This window comes from Gymnoscopelus microlampas (genome assembly GCF_963454915.1).
Source record: "Gymnoscopelus microlampas genome assembly, chromosome: 15".
Classification (NCBI taxonomy): domain Eukaryota; kingdom Metazoa; phylum Chordata; class Actinopteri; order Myctophiformes; family Myctophidae; genus Gymnoscopelus; species Gymnoscopelus microlampas.
Window position 1 is genome coordinate 36,404,093 of NC_139952.1, and position 20,296 is coordinate 36,424,388.

Here is a 20,296-nt window from a genome sequence, read left to right on the forward strand (position 1 = left end):
ACTTTCCACCACTGATTATGTAGGAGATAGGTCAACGCAATGCTTACATTTGTAATGAGAGTTATTTATCATGTTTGTTACCAAATCCCACATTTGTCCTCGTGAAATCCCTTATGTCTATATATGGGTCCTTTAGGGGATTCCAGGCCCCCTCCAGCTAAATGATACATAGTTAGGGACCAAATGGACCCTTACAGGTCTGTAACTGAGAGTGTACAAATGGAACCAAATGTTGGACACTTGCAGGTCCAAAATGTATACAAATAGCCGCTCTACAAGCTCAGAGTGATTCGCGTTGTGAGACAAAATGTAATGCCTGAACTCCTACAGTGCTTGTCAGGGTGGGGGGTCCCCAGTGCAAATATAATTATTTGGCAGGGGGGCGCGGGCCGCAAAGGGTTGAGAACCACTGGCATAGCATACTGTACCAGACTGGGGGTCCTTGAAATTAAAAATGTCTGGGTACCATCTATACATCACTCCCCAATACTCTGACTTGAATGAAACACAGGTTACAAAACGATGTATAACAAGTGCTTTTTATTGGCCGCATTGCATAGCAACCACCTGATGAGAGAGACACACACACACACACACACACACACACACACACACACACACACACACACACACACACACACACACTCACATCATCACATGTTTCCATGGGAACAGTCTAGACAGCTGTGCTGCTGGGTCTCTTTTTTTTCTGTCGGCTAAAGTCTGGCTCGTCTGTCTGGAATGCCCTTAAAGGGGACGCGTCCCTTTTAATGCTGTCTGTCCGCAGCAGAACAAGATGGACAGCAACATCCTCAGCAAAGCTTTGCCTCAAACTTTAGGGGCAGGTTAAGACTGTGACAAGCCCCCCGAATCGGGCTTCCCTTGAGCAAAAAGAAGCTCGGCCATATTGTGACGAAGAGGAGTGGGCGTCATCTTTATCGGTGAGTTTAATGATCTCTCGACACGTATTGCATGCATTTTAGCTTTGCAAGCCCACTTGAGCTATGGCTAACAGGCTAGCATCATCCAGTGGTTCTCAAAACCTTTTGATTTCAAGGACCACCAGAACTCTGAGAGTGTGCAAATGGAACCCAAATGGACCCGTTAGGGTCCATTTGGGTTCCATTTGCACACTCTCAGAGTTACAGACCTGCAAAAGGGTCCATTTGGAACCCCCCTTCAAGGAACCCTGATGGTCCCTGGACCCCAGTTTGAGAACCACTGGACCAGACTTCTTCTTGTAATAGCATCCTGATCTGATGCTGTGCTGTAGAAATAATGTAGAAATACTCATGTTACAAGTATAAGTCCAGTATTCAACATTTACTTGAGTAAAAGTACAGAAGTATTGGCATAAAAATATACTTGTACCAAAAGTAAAAGTACTAAATCTTCCCCATTTTCACAAGTTTTCAAATGTATAAAATGTATGAAAAATCTTTTGAAAATAGCCGATCTACAAGCTCACAATGCGTCGCATTGTGAGCTTGTAGATCTGATATTTTCAAATGGCCGAAATGTATATAGGGCTGAAGTGGTTAATGTATGTTTTGTAATGATAATCAAAATCTACAAAGTAACTAGTAACTAAAGTTAGTAGTGGAGTAAAAAGTACAGTATTTGCTTCTGAGATGTAGTGGAGTAGAAGTAAAAGTATAGAAAACTGGAAATACTCCAGTAAAGCAAAAGTACCTCAACATTTTACTTTATAGTTACTTTCCACCACTGATTATACCCCAATGTAGAAGCTTTATATAGTGCCAGTATTATGTCATTTCCTATGCCAATCTGGTGGCATTGGTGAAGGACCAACAACATGGACAGTTTATTAAGTGAAATAGAAACATTCTGGCATTCATGTACAGTATATACACATCATTCATTCATATTCAGCGCTCTGTTCAGGCAGTATGGCAACTTTGATTTCATCTGCAGGTGCACTGCCTGTTGCACTTTTACTGTACCTTGATATAGCTACCTCACTGAGTATGGAAAGGTATATGAATTAAACAATGAATAGACATGTTTTTGTCTTTATAAATGTACACATGACCACAATGGAAACAAGCCGATAGGGCTTTTAGTGTTCTCCTTTTGATAACCATTGTATACCGTACAATCTGCAAACTGTTAATAAAGTATTCAATCAATCAATCAATCAATTTATCAATGAGGGTAAAGAAGTACACAAAGACTTTTGTAGATACATTAGTAGACAGTAGTGTATAACAAGCTGTGCATGACCATGCTGTTATGTTTATCTAGAATCTTGATAGTAAACAAGGTTGACACAAGAAAGTAGCAATTGAGAGATTAAAGCAGGTGCCTTACTGTAGATTATACTACCATATTATAAGTGGTATAATCTAGAGCAGTGGTTCTCAAATATTTCCACCATGTCAAGGACCCCCAAATTGTATTTGGTCCTGGACCGCTATCAGAAAATAATTTATGCCAAAAAATGTCATAAGAGAAGATAGGTGGTGTTAAAAAAAACATTTTCTTTATTTTTAAATGGCCAAAAGTACGGTTAAAGTGGTTAAAGTGGTTATTTTGCTGGGTACCCCCTGAAACCCTGCTCAAGTGGGTCAAAGGGGGACCCCTGAGTGCCCCAAGACCCAACTTTGAGAACAGCCTGTCTTTTTCCCCAGATGCAGTCCCTGTCTGCGGATGCGGGCTGCACTAGCAGCTCAGGGTCCAGCGGCACCCCCACGGGGTCCATGGTGCAGGTGTGCTTCCCCAGCGCCCAGGCCTCCGTGCTGGACAGCCTCAACAGGCAGAGGGAGGAGGGCCGGCTCTGTGACCTCTCTATCCAGGTCCAGGGACAGGTGTTCAAGGCCCATCGCTGTGTCCTGGCCGCATCCTCACCCTACTTCCATGATCAGGTTGGAAGAAGGCGGAGGAAAGGGGGGGGGGGGGGGCACATAGAAGTTCATTGTTTATTTCTTCTGCCGGTCTAGGTAGTACCGATCAATCTGTCCTCTTATTGATCTATCGATCGTTTTCTTGCATGCTGTCATCAGTAGCAAAACAATGACGCCGCCGTTTCTGTCGAGAAAGGCGACAAATCCTGCACTCCACATACATTTGTGTTCATGACAGGGACAGGCAGTTGGTCAAAAATGTATAATGTGAAATAGAATGTTTTTACCCTTTCTGTATCCATTTATATATTTTATTCTTGTCTTTGTTTTTTCCTCCGATTCTTACCATTTTAACATCAACTTTATATACAGTCTAGGACCAGTAAACGATGGTTGGCTACCTGCCAGTGTGAGTGGGACAAACTTACATAATCAAAATTTACCAGCATCAGGCAGGAAGGAGGTACTTTGAGTGGAGTTAACAACCTATGCCCTACATATTTCATCATATGACGAATAGCGGAAAATAGCTGATCTACAAGATCTCAACCTGTAGATACTGAAGGCTATTTGCGCTTTTTATTATTATTATAATTTTAAAAATATATATTTTGGTATATTTTTTCTCCCTTTTATAAGAGTAGTGGAGATGGACAGGAAACAGGGAGAGAGAGATGGGGAGAGACTGTCAGGAACGGGACTCGAACCCGCGATGCGCTGTCAGGCTATATTAGAGCCTAAGTGCCCGGACCTATTTTTTACAATTTCCACCTAAAATGACATGCCCAAAATAAGGATGCCAGGTTGAAAGTGGTTACGGTTAAGAGAGACAAAGGCAGAGAGAGGTAGAAAAGGGGGGGGAAAGAGAGAGAGAATTATGCATGAAGAGAATGAAACAAAAGCATTACACTCATACTCATCACAACCTGTACCCCCCCTTCCCCCTCAGGTACTACTGAAGAACATGTCCACCGTGTGCATCCCCGCCGTGATGGACCCGCTGGCGTTCGAGAGCGTGCTGAGCTGCGCCTACACGGGCCAGCTGCGCATGTTGCGGGAGGACATCGTCAACTACCTCACGGTGGGCAGCGTGCTGCAGATGTGGCACATCGTGGACAAGTGCACCGAGCTGCTCAAAGAAGGCCGCGCCGCCACGGGGGCCGGCGGGGGGGGAGGAGGGACCAGGGGCGGCGGGGGGGAGGACGTTCAGACGGGTGGTGGCATCAGCGGCGGAGCGGGACCATCCAGCAGCAGTGGCGGCGGCGGGTTGTCGATGAGGGCAGGAGGCGGAGGTGCCAGCGGCGGTAGTGACGGCGGTCAAGGACAGGCCGCCCAGCGCACCCCGCAGCCCCCCAGCCACCCGTCCCTGAGCGAGAGCCAGTCGCCCAGCAGCACCAACTACTTCAGCCCCAGGGACGCCGGCGGCTTCGGGGGAGGCGGAGCGGCCACCGCCGGGGCCTCCGGGGACGGAGCCGGCGCCAACCACACCCCCGGCTACTGCACCCCCTCCGGGGGAGAGGAGGCCTTCCTCATTGAGGAAGACGAGGAGGAGGAGGAGGAGGTGGAAGAGGAAGAGGTGGTGTACCACCAGAGGAAGAGGGAAAGAGGAGGGAGCGCGAGGAGGAAGAAGATGAACTCGGGGTTGGAGCAGGAAGTCGGGGTCAGCGATAGTTTCGGCGTGTCATCTTATCAGGTAAGAGTCCCACACACGCACACATACACACACACACACACACACACACACACACACACACATACACACACACACATACACACACACACACACACATGCACACGCACGCGCACACACACACGCACACGCACACACACACACACACACACACACACACACACACAGCACCGACAGAGAGAGAGTAAATTAATAATAATAGGACCTCTTGTCTTTGAAGAATTTTATGCCATTTTGTTTTTATTTCTCTGCTCAATGTACAGCAGCAACAGGTAATCAATATGCATTTTGATGCTCCGACGCAAGCGTGCAGCATCCCTGTCTTATACATGTATATACAAAAAATACAGTATATATACCAGTGGTGGGCAACCATTTTGGACACAAAAGCTACTTAACCTTTTCAAGTCTGGTGAGATCTACCTTTGCCAATGACAATAAAAACCACCACTTCTTTTACGGCTTGCTATAGGCTGAACATTTTAATAATGCAAACATAGAAGTCAATAATAAATACATCTAACATGGAATAGGGCAATATAGTTTCAATCATGAATAATAAAGGCAAGAAAATTTGGAAAAACATATTACGCACATCAATCAATGAGGCTAAAATTATTTATGGGACTTTTAAAATACTGATGACAGGGCTTTATAAGTTTCATGTGGTATGGTTGACATTTAAGCTCCTTTCTTTTTCTCAGTTCATGGTTGACTGTAAAAGACAAGTCAAATGATTTGTGGTTTGATCGAAAGTATCCTTTCAAGTTCCTTTTCTTCACCATCGCTGTGCAGTTGTTGCTAATGAGGCAAATGTATTTTCCTATTGACATGACAAAAATAATTTTCCTATTCTCTTCCTATTCTGCATGAATATTGTACTGTGTGTTTTGTTTAGTCTCTTCCCAAACTCATTCTCCAATAATGTTGTCTTGTCTCGTCTTGTTAGCTGTGGTTGAAAAGTAGTAGTAGTTGAGTGCTAAACGCGTGTCCGTGCGTGCGTGCGTAATGCACACACCCATGCACACACACACACACACACACACACACACACACACACACACACACACACACACACACACACACACACACACACACACACACACACACACACACACACACACACACACACACACACACACACAGAATACTTTATTTCACACACTTTCAACTCATTGCATACCTATAAATAATGTACATATTATTAGTGTGGTTGCCCAACAGGGCAACCAGACTATAGTACTCTATACTCTTTATTTCTTTATTTATTTATAGATAAACTTTTTTTCAGACGCATCTCCTCCCACAGTTTTTATCCCCTAATGTTGTGCCATATATCAAAATGACCGTCTAAATCGGGAATCGTGCGCTTGTATAGGGCTAAGAGATTGTTTGAATAGTTTAATTGATATTGATTTATTAGTGCATTAAATTTGCCCCATCCGCTTTAATGGAAAAGTGACAAAACTCAAATTCAAGTATTTTTTTCTCAGAAACCGTAAGAGCTAGAGTTATCAGATTTGGAGGGATAATTCATAATATTGTCCGAAATTATTGAAAAAAATATCACACCATTCGGCCTCATGGTGGCGCTATAACAGCCCCCTTTACGTTTTGGCCTGTAACTCTTGAACCGTAGGTCCGAAAATCAAAATTTCTTTTCACCTGGATTCCTTGGGTCACTACGCATCTCCCCATATAGGCCACGCCCATTTGCGTCAGGATAGATTTTTTGATATTGATTTATTTCTGCATTAAATTTCCCCATCCACTTTAATGGGAATTGCAAAAACTCCCATTCAAGTATTTTTTTCTCGGAAACCGTAAGGGCTACAGTTACAAGATTTGGAGGGGAGGTTAATAGTTTTTTGCGAAATTATTATGAAAATAATCACACCAGTCGGCCACATGGTGGCGCTATAACAGCCCACTTTACCTTTTGGCCTATAACTCTTGAACCGTAGGTCGTAAAATCAAAATTTCTTTTCACCTGGATTCCTTGGGTCATTACGCATCTCCCCATATAGGCCACGCCCATTTGCGTCAGGATAGATTTTCCGCCATTTTGAATTTTCTTCAAAACACACTTTTTGCTCCTTTTCCTACAATTTTTTTCCAAATCTCACACAAATCGGTACACATGATCTCTGAGCCCATGCGGTAAACATATCCAAACGGCATTTTCATAGACCTTACCGTTCGTCCCTAAATGGCTTCCAAAGTTAGCGGGAGGGGCCCGTTTGACCAAAAATGCCAGAAATCACGAACGAAACGTCCGGTCAATCCCAAATTCAAATCACATGTCGAGGGTGGTTTACTCAACAAACTCCCAAAAGCATTTCCACTTTGACCCATAGGGGGCGCCACAAATGCGCAAAATGTAACCGTTTGATGCAAAAACATTATTTCGGGGTGGATCGATCCTTTCAAAATGAAACGCAAGCGATCTCATGAGAGACGTGACAATGTAATTGGCGCAGCCTCCGACGTTATTCCTCCCGGCCTATTCCTCGAATCCCGGCGGCCGCGACCCGCGACCGGCGTCGGCGCAACCACACTCTGCAATTTCCCCGGAATTGCGACGCGTCTAGTTTGTATATGTAATATACATTATTGTACTTTGTTACGTAACATGTTGTTAAAAAGTTTTGTATCGTTTATGTTCTATTCTTCTGTATACATCGCCTGCGGTCCGTACAGGATGGAGACGAGTTGGCCCAGAAGCGGCCCACGTACAGCCAGCCCAGCATCATGCCCCGCAAGCAGTGGGTGGTGGTGAAGACGGAGCGCGCCGATGACGACGACCTCATCGTGGTGTCCGGGGACGAGGGGGGCGAGGATGAGGATGAGGAGGAGGAGAGGGAGAGGGAGATGGAGATGGCGAGGGAGAGGGAGAGGAGCAATTTCAACATCTCCAACGTCCGGAGCCTGCATGCCGAGCTGGGGGGAAGAGCAGACACAGACATGGACACACAGGTCAGCGTATGCCCTATTTTGGCCATGCCATTATAGACATTAAATCAATTATAGACATATAATCTGTTTTTTGTATTTGTGAAGGGCTAAAGTGGTTAAAATGATATGGTTCTTTTATCATTATCAACAACTGATGACATATAAACAATAAATATCTTGGGATTCATCTTCCTAGTTACAGTACACTCCTGAAAACAGAAATAGAGCTAAATTGACATGGTCAATTCAGCCGGCATTGGAAAACAGTTTTTAAGGTTTGTTTTTGAATCAGTGCCACCAGGCCCGGTGTCAAAGGCAAGCATGTGGACCACTTTCTCAATTGACACGTTCTCTGTTGATTTGTTACTTTTTAAAGTAAGTCAACAAGGCAGTTTTTCTTTTATATTATTTTTTATTATATATATATATGCATATACTCTTTGGAGGATTATGAGATTCTACTTTCTCTTGCTTTGTGGTGGTATGCCTCACCCCAGCTGGTCCTGCAAGTCAAATAATACAAATACAATGAAGCAAATCCAAAACAGTTTGGTGAAATTATTACCCTAACACATTTATCTGCGTATCCCGTTTTATTTTATTAAGATAGTAAGCAGGAAAGCTGAGAGGGAAGGCGTAGATGGAGCAATTAAATGTGTACCCTGTTTAAAAAATTGCTTTAAAAGTCATGTGTATTATTGTTATTTTTTCCATGGTCACCTCTGTACTTTTGTCTACTTTGTACTTCACTTTCGTCACTTAAAATAGTGATTCACTGATTGCTTTGAACTTTTCAAAGCATTAAAGACAATCAGAGACCGTGAAAATAATCGTCATATTGACATCATCCACCGGTCATTATAAAATCTAAGCTTTTAAAAACAGACAGGGCTCAGACAGATTTTTCAAGGCCCAGTCATTAGGCATGCATGTTCTGTATCCGCCACTCTTTGGTACCTGGTTTAACAAGGTTTGAAAACCTGTCTGGTAGAGTGTTAATGTCAAAGGGCATTTGGGAAACCCAGCTCTTATCCTGTTAAGTCAAAATCAGGTAATTCATTGGCACGCAAGATCATTTTTTTTTTATGGTTCTCGACAGTGGCTTTTCTGGGTGTTTTGGCACCCTATGCCAGTGGTTCTCAAAGTAGGGTCTGGGGACCCCCAGGGGTCCTTGAGGGGGTTTCAGGGGGTAGAAACTTTCAACAGTCAGCTGACAATAGTGACCTTTGCCTTTTAACATTATCAGAGTCATGTGGTTATCAAAAAGAATTGTCTCAGATCTGCATCAACGTGTGCTGTTAACTGAACATATTGCACACCCTCTGGCCAATCGGAATCAAGTATTCCCCTTGGCCATGGCTATAAATGAGAATAATCTAGTAATTCTTGCTATTTTCCTTATTTTACAACATATCATTTTTGCAGTCTGTGAATGTATAAACAATTCATCAAATCATATAATACAGTGACAAAAAAAAAAGATGAAAACCGGAATTAGGCGAACCTCTAAAAGATTTGGACATAACCACCCCCACCTTCCACTTCCCCATTCCTCTGCAGGTGGACTACTGCCATACTTCAGAAGACTACCTCAAGTTTGAAAGCAGCCTCATGGACCAAACTCTAGCCCAGCACCTTCACGACAGCGCAGGGGGCCCGAGCCCGCAGGGGGCCCGAGCCCTGCTGGGACAGGTACAGTCTGCAGCCTCAGCCCGCGCCCAGCTCTTCCCCTTGGACATGCAGGGGAACCAGATCCTCTTGTATAGCCAGGCCTCCGGACTCTCCTTGGAGCCCGGCCCAGCTCCGCCGCCACTGACGATGTCCGGCGGCGTAGTTGGAGGAACCTCGTTCAAAGGACCCAACTTGGAGCACGGAGCCGTCCACCTGTCAGGCCAAGGGGGGATGGGCTTAGACGGAGCGGATGGCGCCGGGGGATTCGGCGGAAGCGTCGGCGGTGCCGGGGGCTCGGGGAAAGTCTTCATGTGCCACTGCGGCAAAACGTTCACGCACAAGAGCATGCGGGACCGGCACATCAACATGCACCTGGACCTGAGGCCCTTCCACTGTCCCGTCTGCTCCAAGAAGTTCAAGATGAAGCATCACCTGACGGAGCACATGAAGACCCACACGGGCCTCAAGCCCTACGACTGCCTCGGCTGCGGCAAAAAGTTCATGTGGCGCGACAGCTTCATGAGGCACCGGTCGCACTGCGAGAGGCGCGGCGGGGCCGGGGACGCGGGCGAGGGAGGCAGCATCGGCGGCGAAGGAGGCAGGAGAGGTGGAGGAGGAGGAGGGAGCAGCGAGGACGGGTCCGATCTGATGCCCTCCCCGCACCACCTGCTCTCGCCGGGCGAGGGAGGTCAGGGTGGTGTTTTGGGGGGAGGAGTCAGAGGGGGGATGTCTGTTCTGTCGCCACATCATTCCGGCGGTGTTCTGTCGCCACAACATACCGGCGCTGCTAACGGCGGCAACAGCAGTAGTACCAATGATAATACTTTGGCTATGGCTGCTGCGGGGGCACTCCTAGGGGTCGGAGGTCATGGTCACGGGTCAGGAATGTACGGCAGTCTGACAGGACGGAGCGTGTGCGAGGAGGACGTGTGTGAGATCAGTGCCAACAATAGTAGCATGACTTAAAACCAAAGTAGTTCTCTGTGTCCACCAGGGCCCTCTGTTTTTTTTGCTAGTAGCGCAGACCAGACGCTTGTACGTGTCAGACTGCTGTTGCCGTACAGCGAATGGAAAAACGTGTTTAAACTGCAACACTGTGTTAAAAGTAGGAACTATTCTCAGCTTCTAGCATTTGGGTCCCTCAGTGTTTGGAAACATATTACAGGCTGTGTGGAAATTAACATCAGTTCAACGTAACCACGGGAAAAACAACGAGACGATAAGCCACCGCTGCAGGGAGAGGTTGGTGGTAAATGTAAAGCTGAAGGAACCTCTTGATTGTTTACAGTAAAATGGGAGTTTGGTTTGGGGGGGATTGGGGGATTTGTGTGGTAGTGCTAAAGTTATTTCCAATTACATCCTCTCTCAGTGCTAGAACGTTTCTCAAGAAACACAGTTGCCTCTGTGAAAGTGACCTAATTGAAATGGTCTTCTGTGTTTGGTGAGTAATCTATTCTTATGAATTCAATTCTTCTTGTGACTGTTTTGTTGTGGCAGCATGTTTGGAGAGGAAAACAAGAATCAAGACAGCTGCCACGGCTCTATCACTAGAGTAGAGAAACAAGTGGCCGCTCCGCAAGTGATGTGATTTCCTGCTGTATCCTACACAGTAATGTATCACCGTTGTCAAACCAAAACCAGTTATCTACTGTACAAAAAAATGCTTTTCAGGAGTTAAGACTTGAATGCTCATGTAACAGTATGTGCATTTGTGAAATTAGGCAATGAGGATTTTTGAAGGTTAAAAGTTATGATGCTCAACCTCATGGTGAAAAACCACAATCTATCCATTTCACAAGGGAATGAACTCAACAGGTTGTGTTTTTTCCTTCAAAGGCAGCAACCTGCCTTTTACCTGCCTCACTGTTCCATGTAACCACGTTACTCTCAACACTGCCATATTGTTTTAACCACTTAAACCTTATATACTTAGTTGACTGGCATCCCCCAGGTGGCCTCTGTTCTTGGCCCCCTCCTTTTTTCCCTCTACACCAAATCAATTCACCAAAAATAGACGATCTACAGGCTCACAAAGCATCGCAAATGCAACACGTTGTGAGCTTGTAGTTAGGCTATTTTTGCAGAATGTTCACATGTTATGACATGCCCAGGATAGGGATGCTAGGGTTCAAGTGGTTAAATCAGTGGTTCCGAACTGATTTCGCTCGGGACCCAAATTTTGTTCCAGTATAGGCCTACTAGATAACCCAATGATGAAGTGTTGTCGTTTTCTTTTTCCGAGTCCGTAAACCTGTGAGAATGTCTCACAACCCACTGGTTGACACTGTTTTAGAGAATCCTATGGTGCTGCGTTGAATGAACCCTCTCTTGGATTATAGATATATAATATAATTTACAAAGAAGGTCTGAATTCTCATGACTTCACAATAAAAGGCCCAATGGCATGGATACAGGGTGGGTAACTAGCTAAATTAAAGGTGCATTTGTGCAATATTTGTGATAATATAACAAGGCCAGAAAATAATGTCCGCTGTGTGGTGGTTTAATTGACCAATATGTGCATGCGCTAGTCTTCTGTTGTTTTCTTCCCCCTCCTTACTAAATGCGTGCCCGCCTCTAGGCCACATCCACACTAAGATGTTTTTGTTTTAAAACACATACTGTAGGCCTGACTTTTGCTATGTTTGCATCTAGCATCCATTACACACTACACTGTTTTTGAACCCCTGATATTTTAAAACACTGCTGACCCTGTTTTGTTGTGAAAACTCTGGCATTGCACGATTTTCTGGACGGGCGATTTTAAGCACTGATTGAGTCTTGACTGCTAATGGTTAATTCAACATGGATAACCAATTACAGGCACCTTGTTTATGCTAGCAGCTGTTGTGCTGTTAAATTACGCTACTACTGCCTTTATGTGCCGGCCAAATGTGATATGATGATATGAAAATGACAAGTCACGATTATTGTGGCAAAAATAATTGCGATTAACAATATTATCGCGATAAAACTTAAAATCACACTTTTGTTAACCACTTGAACCCCCAGCATCCCTATTCTGGGGGGGACGTTTTCCAAAAATAGTGATACTGAATTTGCAGCTCAACAAGCTAATTCATCCTAAAATTTCACGATCAATTAAAATCTCTGCGATACGATTATTGTGAGCATTTTTTTATCACGATAAACGATAATAACGATCATCGTCCCATCCCTAAATGTAGGTGTGACCTACTTACATCCACTCTGACATCATCGATATGACTTCAGAGATTCTCTGGTGGAGATATCACTCCACTGAGCTCCCCTCTAGTTACTTATAATTACGTACTGCCACTTGCTGATGAATCTAGGTACTCATGCTGGGAATCCGTTTTGCAATTGAATTGGGCGTGTCGTTCTCTCAGTGCTCTCAAGACTGCCCATGGCCACCTTTACTGTGGAAATCCCGCAAAATGCTGAATGCGCTCAATAGTCATTGGGCACTGCAGGAGGAAATCTCCTTTATACACATGACAAAGTATCAAATGTAAATATCATTTAGTATACACATTCCTGTTAAGTTCCTACACTTAAATCAGTGGCCTAAGAATGTTCTTCATCGTATTTTGTGTGTTGTGCGACCAAATATTATGACAGCAATTATGCCTTTCAGCACAGATCGGCCCTGGCCTAGCTACAGCCACAGACCACATAAACAGAAAGGGGAAACGTTCTTTGAATGTGAAAGCTTTATGTGACCACAAGTACGGTTTCATAGATGTTGTCAAATGGCTGTCAAATGTGGTATGCCCGGCACGTGCATGCCTATGTACGTGAATGGTCATGTGACATGCATTTTCAGGGATGGAGTATGGAAGGAGATGCTACAACTCTAGTGTGGACAGAGACGGTTCTCATTTTAAAACGCTGTTTTACTATGAGAACAACTTAGTGTTGATATGGCCTAAAACACAATCTTGCAGTTTTCAAGCTAAAACAGGGTCAGCAGTGTTTCAAAAGTCTCAGTTTTAGGGGTTTGAAGATGGTGTGGATGCTATGCAAAATGATGCATTTAAAAACGTGAACGGATTAGTGGATGTAGCTTATTGGGGCTTCCCACTATGACTGAATATACATGCAAGATGACTGGTAGTAGCTAGGTTTGTCCATGGTACATTAACCACCATGATGTTTAGTCAGCATTGACTCAATAGTTTATTTATATCGAGTACGATATGCGTATGGCCAAAGCTGTGAACGGACATAGACACGTATTGATGCCCGACGGTCCTTTAATTTATCACAGGGGAAATGTAACAAGACAGAGTTACAGTATAATGGTATGTTGATGATGTCATATTGACACTGTATGTGTGAAGTCATATAGCTGTGACATAATATTGACTTCTAAATAATGGAATTTATTTTCCATTATTTTCCATTCCAGTATAAAATCAAAGTTTTAAAAAGTTAAATATTTCCAAAAGTATAATCTGTGAAAAATATTTGGGGATTTACTTTCTTGGCCTACTGTCAGCGACGCAGCGTGCGTACGAACTTTGACACACACACACACACACACACACACACACACACACACACACACACACACACACACAGACCCTCTTCTAAACGGCTCGGCCCCTAGGAGCCACACTGTAAGAAGAGAGATGCGGGTGGTTCCACACAATATACAGTATTAACCCTTTGGCCTACATGTTTTTGCTGCTATTAGCTAGCTGCTTTCACTTCCTGTGCCATTGCAAGAGTTGCTGTGCTTTTACTGAAGTATATGGTCACTGTAAATAATGTAAAAGTATTGTACTATTATATTAACTCATTTACTCATCAGACCGGGATCAAATATGATTTTTTAATACCTCTTGCTTAGTGTCTGAGGGAACAACGAAATCAACCTGTCATCAAGAAGTATTTGAAAGCATTTCATAATAGATTGTTTGAGTGAGGCCTGAGAACCATCGATATGACCTGGATTTCCCAAAACACTTTGGGGAAGTCCAGCTTTGATGTGCTCTTATCTATGCTATACAGTGTATAGTGTGTTTACAAGTTGTAACTCCAGTAAAATAGGTTTTAAACCCATGGGAAAGGAATGTGTAATGCCCATTATGCACATGACGTGGTACTGTATAGCTTTTTGTATTTTCCTTTAAACTGATTGACAAAGTGTTTAGTGTTTAATAATAATAATAATGATAATAATAATGATTAATAATAATAATATTTTTTGGACTCCAGTGTACTTGTCTCTTACTTCAGAGCTATTAGGACCTGGGTTTCCAGAAGTGTCTTTGTGTTCATGTCTGTGGCAATTGGGAGCATAAGATAAAATCACTCATTGTGGCTATACATCTATTTCTGTTTTGGGGGTGGAGTTATATAATATGCAGTATTTTTTTATATGTTTTTTTTCCTACCACATCCAACAACATTTTGGACATATAGGCGAAAAATAATGAAAATAGCAGATACAAGCTCATCGCGATGTAAGGCGTTGTGAGCTTGTAAATATGCTATTTTCACTATCCGTTGTATGATGAAGTATGTAGGGCTTGTGGTTTAAATATAAGACATTGTTTATGTAATATTTTATGTAACAGTGGCGGTTGCCACATAGAATGCGTGGGTGGTGAATGGTCATTAGGTCAACATAGTGCTACTTAAAAGTAAAGTGATATCACTATATTTATGGACCAAAGTTAGGCATTTGTCGATATCGTCATGTTTTCTATCAGCTTTCTTAGTTACACAATTCCACAGTGTGCCTCTGTCTGTCTCTTTATCTATCTTAATAGGATAGTAATACAGTCAATATATTGGCCAGCACTACAGACCTTTAATGCCAAGATACTTCTGGAGACCCTCAGAACTGGACTGGGTTTCCCGAACATTGTCCCAGTACATATTTTATTGTAGTAATATTAACTTTGTCTCAAATTTCTTTCGGGACACTCAACGCCCAGGCGGTTCTGTTTTAACCTCTGTTTAAAGTTTTTAACTTCACAGGTTTGTCTCAAAGTTTCATAACGTCCAATACTCGTCTTCGTGCATTTCAAGGGGTCAAACGATACAATAAATACTCTTTGTTAATTTATCCAATTGTAGCTCCCAAGAGTATACAAATGTAACCAAATGGACCCGTTCAATTAACGCTCGGGATTTAAGAGTTTAAGAAAAAGTTAAGTCAGACAAACATCTTGCCTTCTGTGAAGGCTGACATTCTTTTCTTTTTTTACATACTGTAGGGTCAAAGCTTGGTGTCTATAAGAGGAAAGGACTGTTTTTGTACGTTGCCTGTCATCTTCCATGTCCAGTGTTTTCTCTGTCATTTCACGCAGCACTGTGGCTTGGGGGAATTAGTATTTTTAGTCTGGGTTTGTCATTCATCCTTTTGTTGGACTCAGTTGTGGTTGTAGTTCAGTATGTACTGAGTACTGCACTGCAACAAGTTTCTCTGGATACTTAAGCAGAACATTTTTACAAACTCATTCCAGAGGTTTTCTTTTCTGCAGTGGTTCATTGCTATAAATAAATGTACGTAACAGCAAGTGGTGGGGTGGACAATATTTTTTTTTCTTTAAGAATTTTCTGCTTTATTTTGATAGTGAAAAGTGAGTAGAGAGACAGGAAAGGCAGAGAGAGGGGATGACATGCAGCAAATAGCCTCTGGGTTGGATTCAAACCATCTAAAACAAGGACTTGAAGGGATTTTTCACTTTCAAACATGTTTGGGGTCATTTTAACGTCTACTCAGGCTTTTGTGACCACCCTAGACAGTTTTTAAGTTGCTTGATTCAGTATTTAGATATTTGACATTAATTTGATCAAACACGCCCCCTTCCTATACAAACCCATTGTAACTTCAAACTCCATTTTAACCATGTTGGATTCATTGAAAACACCCATCCTTGGTTCTGGTGACAGATATTGGCCTTCTAATACGTGTTTTTTCAATAACTTTTTTCATTTATTTTTGTCATTTTCCCAAAACAATAAAAAAAAATACATGTAAAGTAATGGAAAAAACACGGCCCACGACTCCTTAGAAAGATAGCAAGCTGGGAACCCATCGGCAAAAAAAAAGGAGAAAAAAAAGTTCCTTCAAATTCGCTTCTGGGGGCACAGCCCAATTCCCAGTGTAGAGATGGGATGTCAGCTCGTTTACCCTCCTTCAGCCCTCCTCTTCCGGTATGGGGTGTTCATTTGTTTTCATTCCTAATAACAACAACTCTACAATGGGAGTTGCCAACAGCTGCATCTAGAGAGATTAGAAGGACCGTATCAGTCACCAGAACCAAGGACAGGTGTTTTCAATGAATCTAACATGATTACAGTGGAGTTTGATGTTACAGTACAATGGGTTTGTATAGGAAGGGACTTGTCTGATAAAATGAATGCTAAATATCTCAATACTGAATCAAGCGACTTAAAAACTGTCTGGGGTGCTCACAAAAGCCCAAGTAGACGTTATAATGACCCCAAACATGTTTGAAAGTGAAATATCCCTTTCACCTTCTAGTCTCCATTACAAGCTCTACCAGGTGAGCTACCAGGGCTCCCTGGAGGGGTGGACTATTGGTTGGTGTGAACACTGACTGCACCTACTGGATGTGTCTTGAAGTTCCTTGAAGCAGGAGTAAATTACACTATTTTGAGGCTGTCAAGTGCCCGATTATTATACACCCCATGAAGCCTTCAATTCATGGAGATTATTTAGTTTTTGTCGCATTCCTGAGCCAATAATTTGATGACTGGGTCATCGGTCAATAGGACACGGTAGGAGATCGCAGGTCATCAAACTATTGGCTTAGGAATGCGACAAAAACTAAAATATCTCCATGAATGGGGTGTGTAATTGATAGAAAAATATTTTTTGGGGTGAACTAATCCTTTTACTTAAAATAGATTTGAAAATATTACAAATGTCGATCTACAAGCTCCCAACTCCGTGACACATTGGGAGCTTGTAGATCGGCTATTTTGTGCTACTCTTGTGAGACGCTTGTAGTATAAGGAACTAGATCCTAGGATATTAATCTACGGGAAAAAAATTGGAGATACAAGGTTTCTATCTGACAGTGACGATATTGTATCAGCAGTTTGGTATGATATATGATTGATAGTGAGTGGGCAGTATCACTATCAACTAGCTTTAATGATTTGTGGACATCCCAGTGTAGGAAGGAACCCTGTCATCATTGTATTTATCAGGCTGCTTATGGGGTTGATACAAATAGGTTCAGATTAATCTTGAGTTTTTAGTATTGAGTTTACTGCACATGAAATGTGCTGTACAAATACACTTTGTTAACTTTTTGTTTGATCAGGACTAAAATCAACTAAAATCAACCATCTGAATTTAAAAAAATCTGTCAATCTGAAGTGAAGTGATGGAAATGAAAGCTCACGGATACTTATATTCATGCCTCTCGTTTGATAATACAGATGTATGATTAAACTGCTTTAAAAAGACTGTTAGACTGTTGAGTATGCTAGGCTGCTTTTTAAAAATACAAATTTGACTTTTAAAGTGGTGTTTAACTACCTTAGGTACATTTTTCTTGATTTCTTCTCTCTCGTTGCATGGTGATGAAACATGTCTCAAAATCCCACTTTCTTTTTTTGAGAACAAAGTAGATGTTGTCAATAAAATACAAATAATTTACTATTCCTGTTTCACTGTACAATGAGTGAAAGGAGAGACGAAAACGCTTTTCACTGTTGCCCACTCACAGAGCAACAGATATAGATATTTAGACTTCATGGTCAAGGTTCAACATCACTTTTAAGTGCAATGCTTTATAATGTATCATTCACCGAATAACATTTTTTCATGGTAAATGATGGATGCCTGAAAATCTGCGTAGAAAACTTAAGGTTGCTGCTGAACTCTGGAGGTACTATTTTTTTTTTACACTTCACAGAAGTATCATTGGGGTTCATTTATTCTGGTTGACCAGTTGATTGTTAAATTCACATAATGACTGACTGTTGTGTCTACGTGGATTTGGAGTTGTACTAGTGAAGTAGCAGAATTGAATACATCAATGATCACTTGTATCAAAAATAATGGAATAATAAAGTATATAGTACAACTCTTAACTGTACCCGTTTTTTTTTGTATACCATACTCTCTATTCACTTCTATTCACAAAACAATGTAAGCCTTGGATTGAACAATTGTGTCTTATTCAACACCACTAAGTTAAATATTTTTGAGTGTTCAATAAAAACAAGAAAAGAATGTAATCACATAACTATTCAAACAAACACATTTTTGAATGTGGAAATTAAATGGGTGACTACCTAACACAGTAAATGTATTAAGTATTAGGCTTACAGGTAGGGTGATTAAGGGCCTTGATGTACTGTAGTTTAGTAGTCAAAGACATCACATGTGGCTGGGTGATGGTGTGGTGGTCCTACTGTAGCATCAGACTCCGAGTGCAGAGATTCCATGTTCAATTCCCAATTTTCTTATTCTTATTTCAATTTAAATTGACTGCTTTGAGGACAGTCAGGGTATGATTATACAATAACAACAGATAAGATAAATAATTCATTAATTTGTTTGAAAAAGTAATGTCTCAAGCGGGAGACGAACCCAGTCTCCCAAAATAATGGCGGGGGAGTTAAACAACTAGCGAGATACGCCACTGAAGCTACATTTATTAATCGCAGACTGTCTGATAACAAGATAACAGGATATTTTTTTCCATGAGGGAGGAGGGGGCTCTTGACCCCCCCCCCAGGACATTTTTAACAGAGTACATGTCATTTCCAGTATTCCGTATTTACAACGTATCGACGTTGTAAAAGACGTGTCTTTTCAACTAATCTCTCAAGAACAGATTCCGCACAGAATATCAGAAAAGCAGAGGTCGCTGTTTTTCATTTTCTGTGGGGTCTGGCTACGCGAGACTACTTTTCAACTGATATCTCTTTACCCACTGCGCACACACAATACAACGCCCATACGCCGTGCATACGACGTCCATACGACGTCCGAGTCAGACCTCAGTCAGCAGCTATTTTGCAAAAAAAACGTTGAAACGACATCGACTCACGTCTGACTGAGACGTCGTATGGACGGCGTATACACGGCGTTTGGGCGTTGTTGTATGTGTGCCATACCTGCCAACCCCGGCCCAGACCGTCCGATAACAGGAGATGTTTTTCCGGGGGGGGCTCTTGACCACCCGGGTGGTCCCCCCCCAGGAAATTTTTAACAGAGTAGATGTAATATTCCAGTATTCTGATGGATTTTGGGAGTTTGACACTTTTATCAGGCTTTACTTACATACGATCCATTAAAAAGTTAAAAGTACTAACTAAGTCCAGAGCTCGATGAATTTTAGGGACCAAAAAAAAAAGTCACTACAAAGTACTACCAATCAACTCTAAATTGCCTGAAACGTACCCCTAACAGGTTTTTGGGGGGACGATTTTGGCCTCCACACTTAGTGATTTTTTTGGATTTAACTTTCGTTCCGGTAGTGACAAACTTTCGTTTCGGTAGTGAGGGCCCCCAGACCCCCCACTAGCCACGCCCCCAACCAATCTCCTGGATTCTGACAGTCCAATGTTGGCAGCCCTGCCTTTTCTGAGGAGAACTTTAGCCAAAAATAGCAGATCTACAAGCTCACAACGCCTCGCGCTGCGAGGCGTTGTGAGCTTGTAGATCGGCTATTTTTGGCAAAGATGTAGAGGTGTAGAGGGTAAAAAGAGCAGACTAAGTAAACAAAAAAGTTTAATCTGAAACACAATTTTATACAATTATAGAGGGGGTCCCTGCTTCATCTTTCTCTCAGCTAGGGGGTCCTTGGCCTGAAAACGTTGAAGACCCCTGACCTACACTATACTGTAGGTGTTTTTTCATGTTTGTAGCTGGCTGTAATCTTTGGACTATTGGTTGGTGTGAACACTGACTGAACACTGACTGAAAAAAATCTTTCACTGAACAATTTAAGGTTGACATGTAAATCAGTGTGAATGCTAATGTGCACTTCATTATCATCATCAATGTATGATTATTTGTCTAATTGTTTGTTTTTAATGTCACCTTTTCTTCAATAAAGCCCTGCCAACTACACCATATGGCCTGTTCCTTGGAGGAGTTGATGCAAAAAGGACTTTAGCTTGTTATTAA

At 42.4% G+C, this 20,296-nt stretch overlaps 1 protein-coding gene across 2 annotated transcripts; it reads left to right on the forward strand.

Moving 5' to 3' along the window:
- Positions 1 to 788: 788 nt before the first annotated feature.
- On the forward strand, positions 789 to 15,695 carry LOC311062103 (zinc finger and BTB domain-containing protein 22-like). Of its 2 annotated transcripts, none has more exons than XM_084080908.1 (5): positions 789 to 941; positions 2,652 to 2,885; positions 3,814 to 4,557; positions 7,255 to 7,530; positions 9,070 to 15,695. In XM_084080908.1, the coding sequence occupies exons 2-5, from the start codon at positions 2,652 to 2,654 to the stop codon at positions 10,144 to 10,146; spliced, it is 2,331 nt and encodes a 776-aa protein (XP_083937034.1). In that variant the 5' UTR covers positions 789 to 941; the 3' UTR covers positions 10,147 to 15,695. The 2 variants fall into 2 exon arrangements, with proteins under 2 accessions (XP_083937034.1, XP_083937035.1); XM_084080909.1 differs by having other exon boundaries at positions 2,658 to 2,885.
- The last annotated feature ends 4,601 nt before the right edge of the window (positions 15,696 to 20,296 follow it).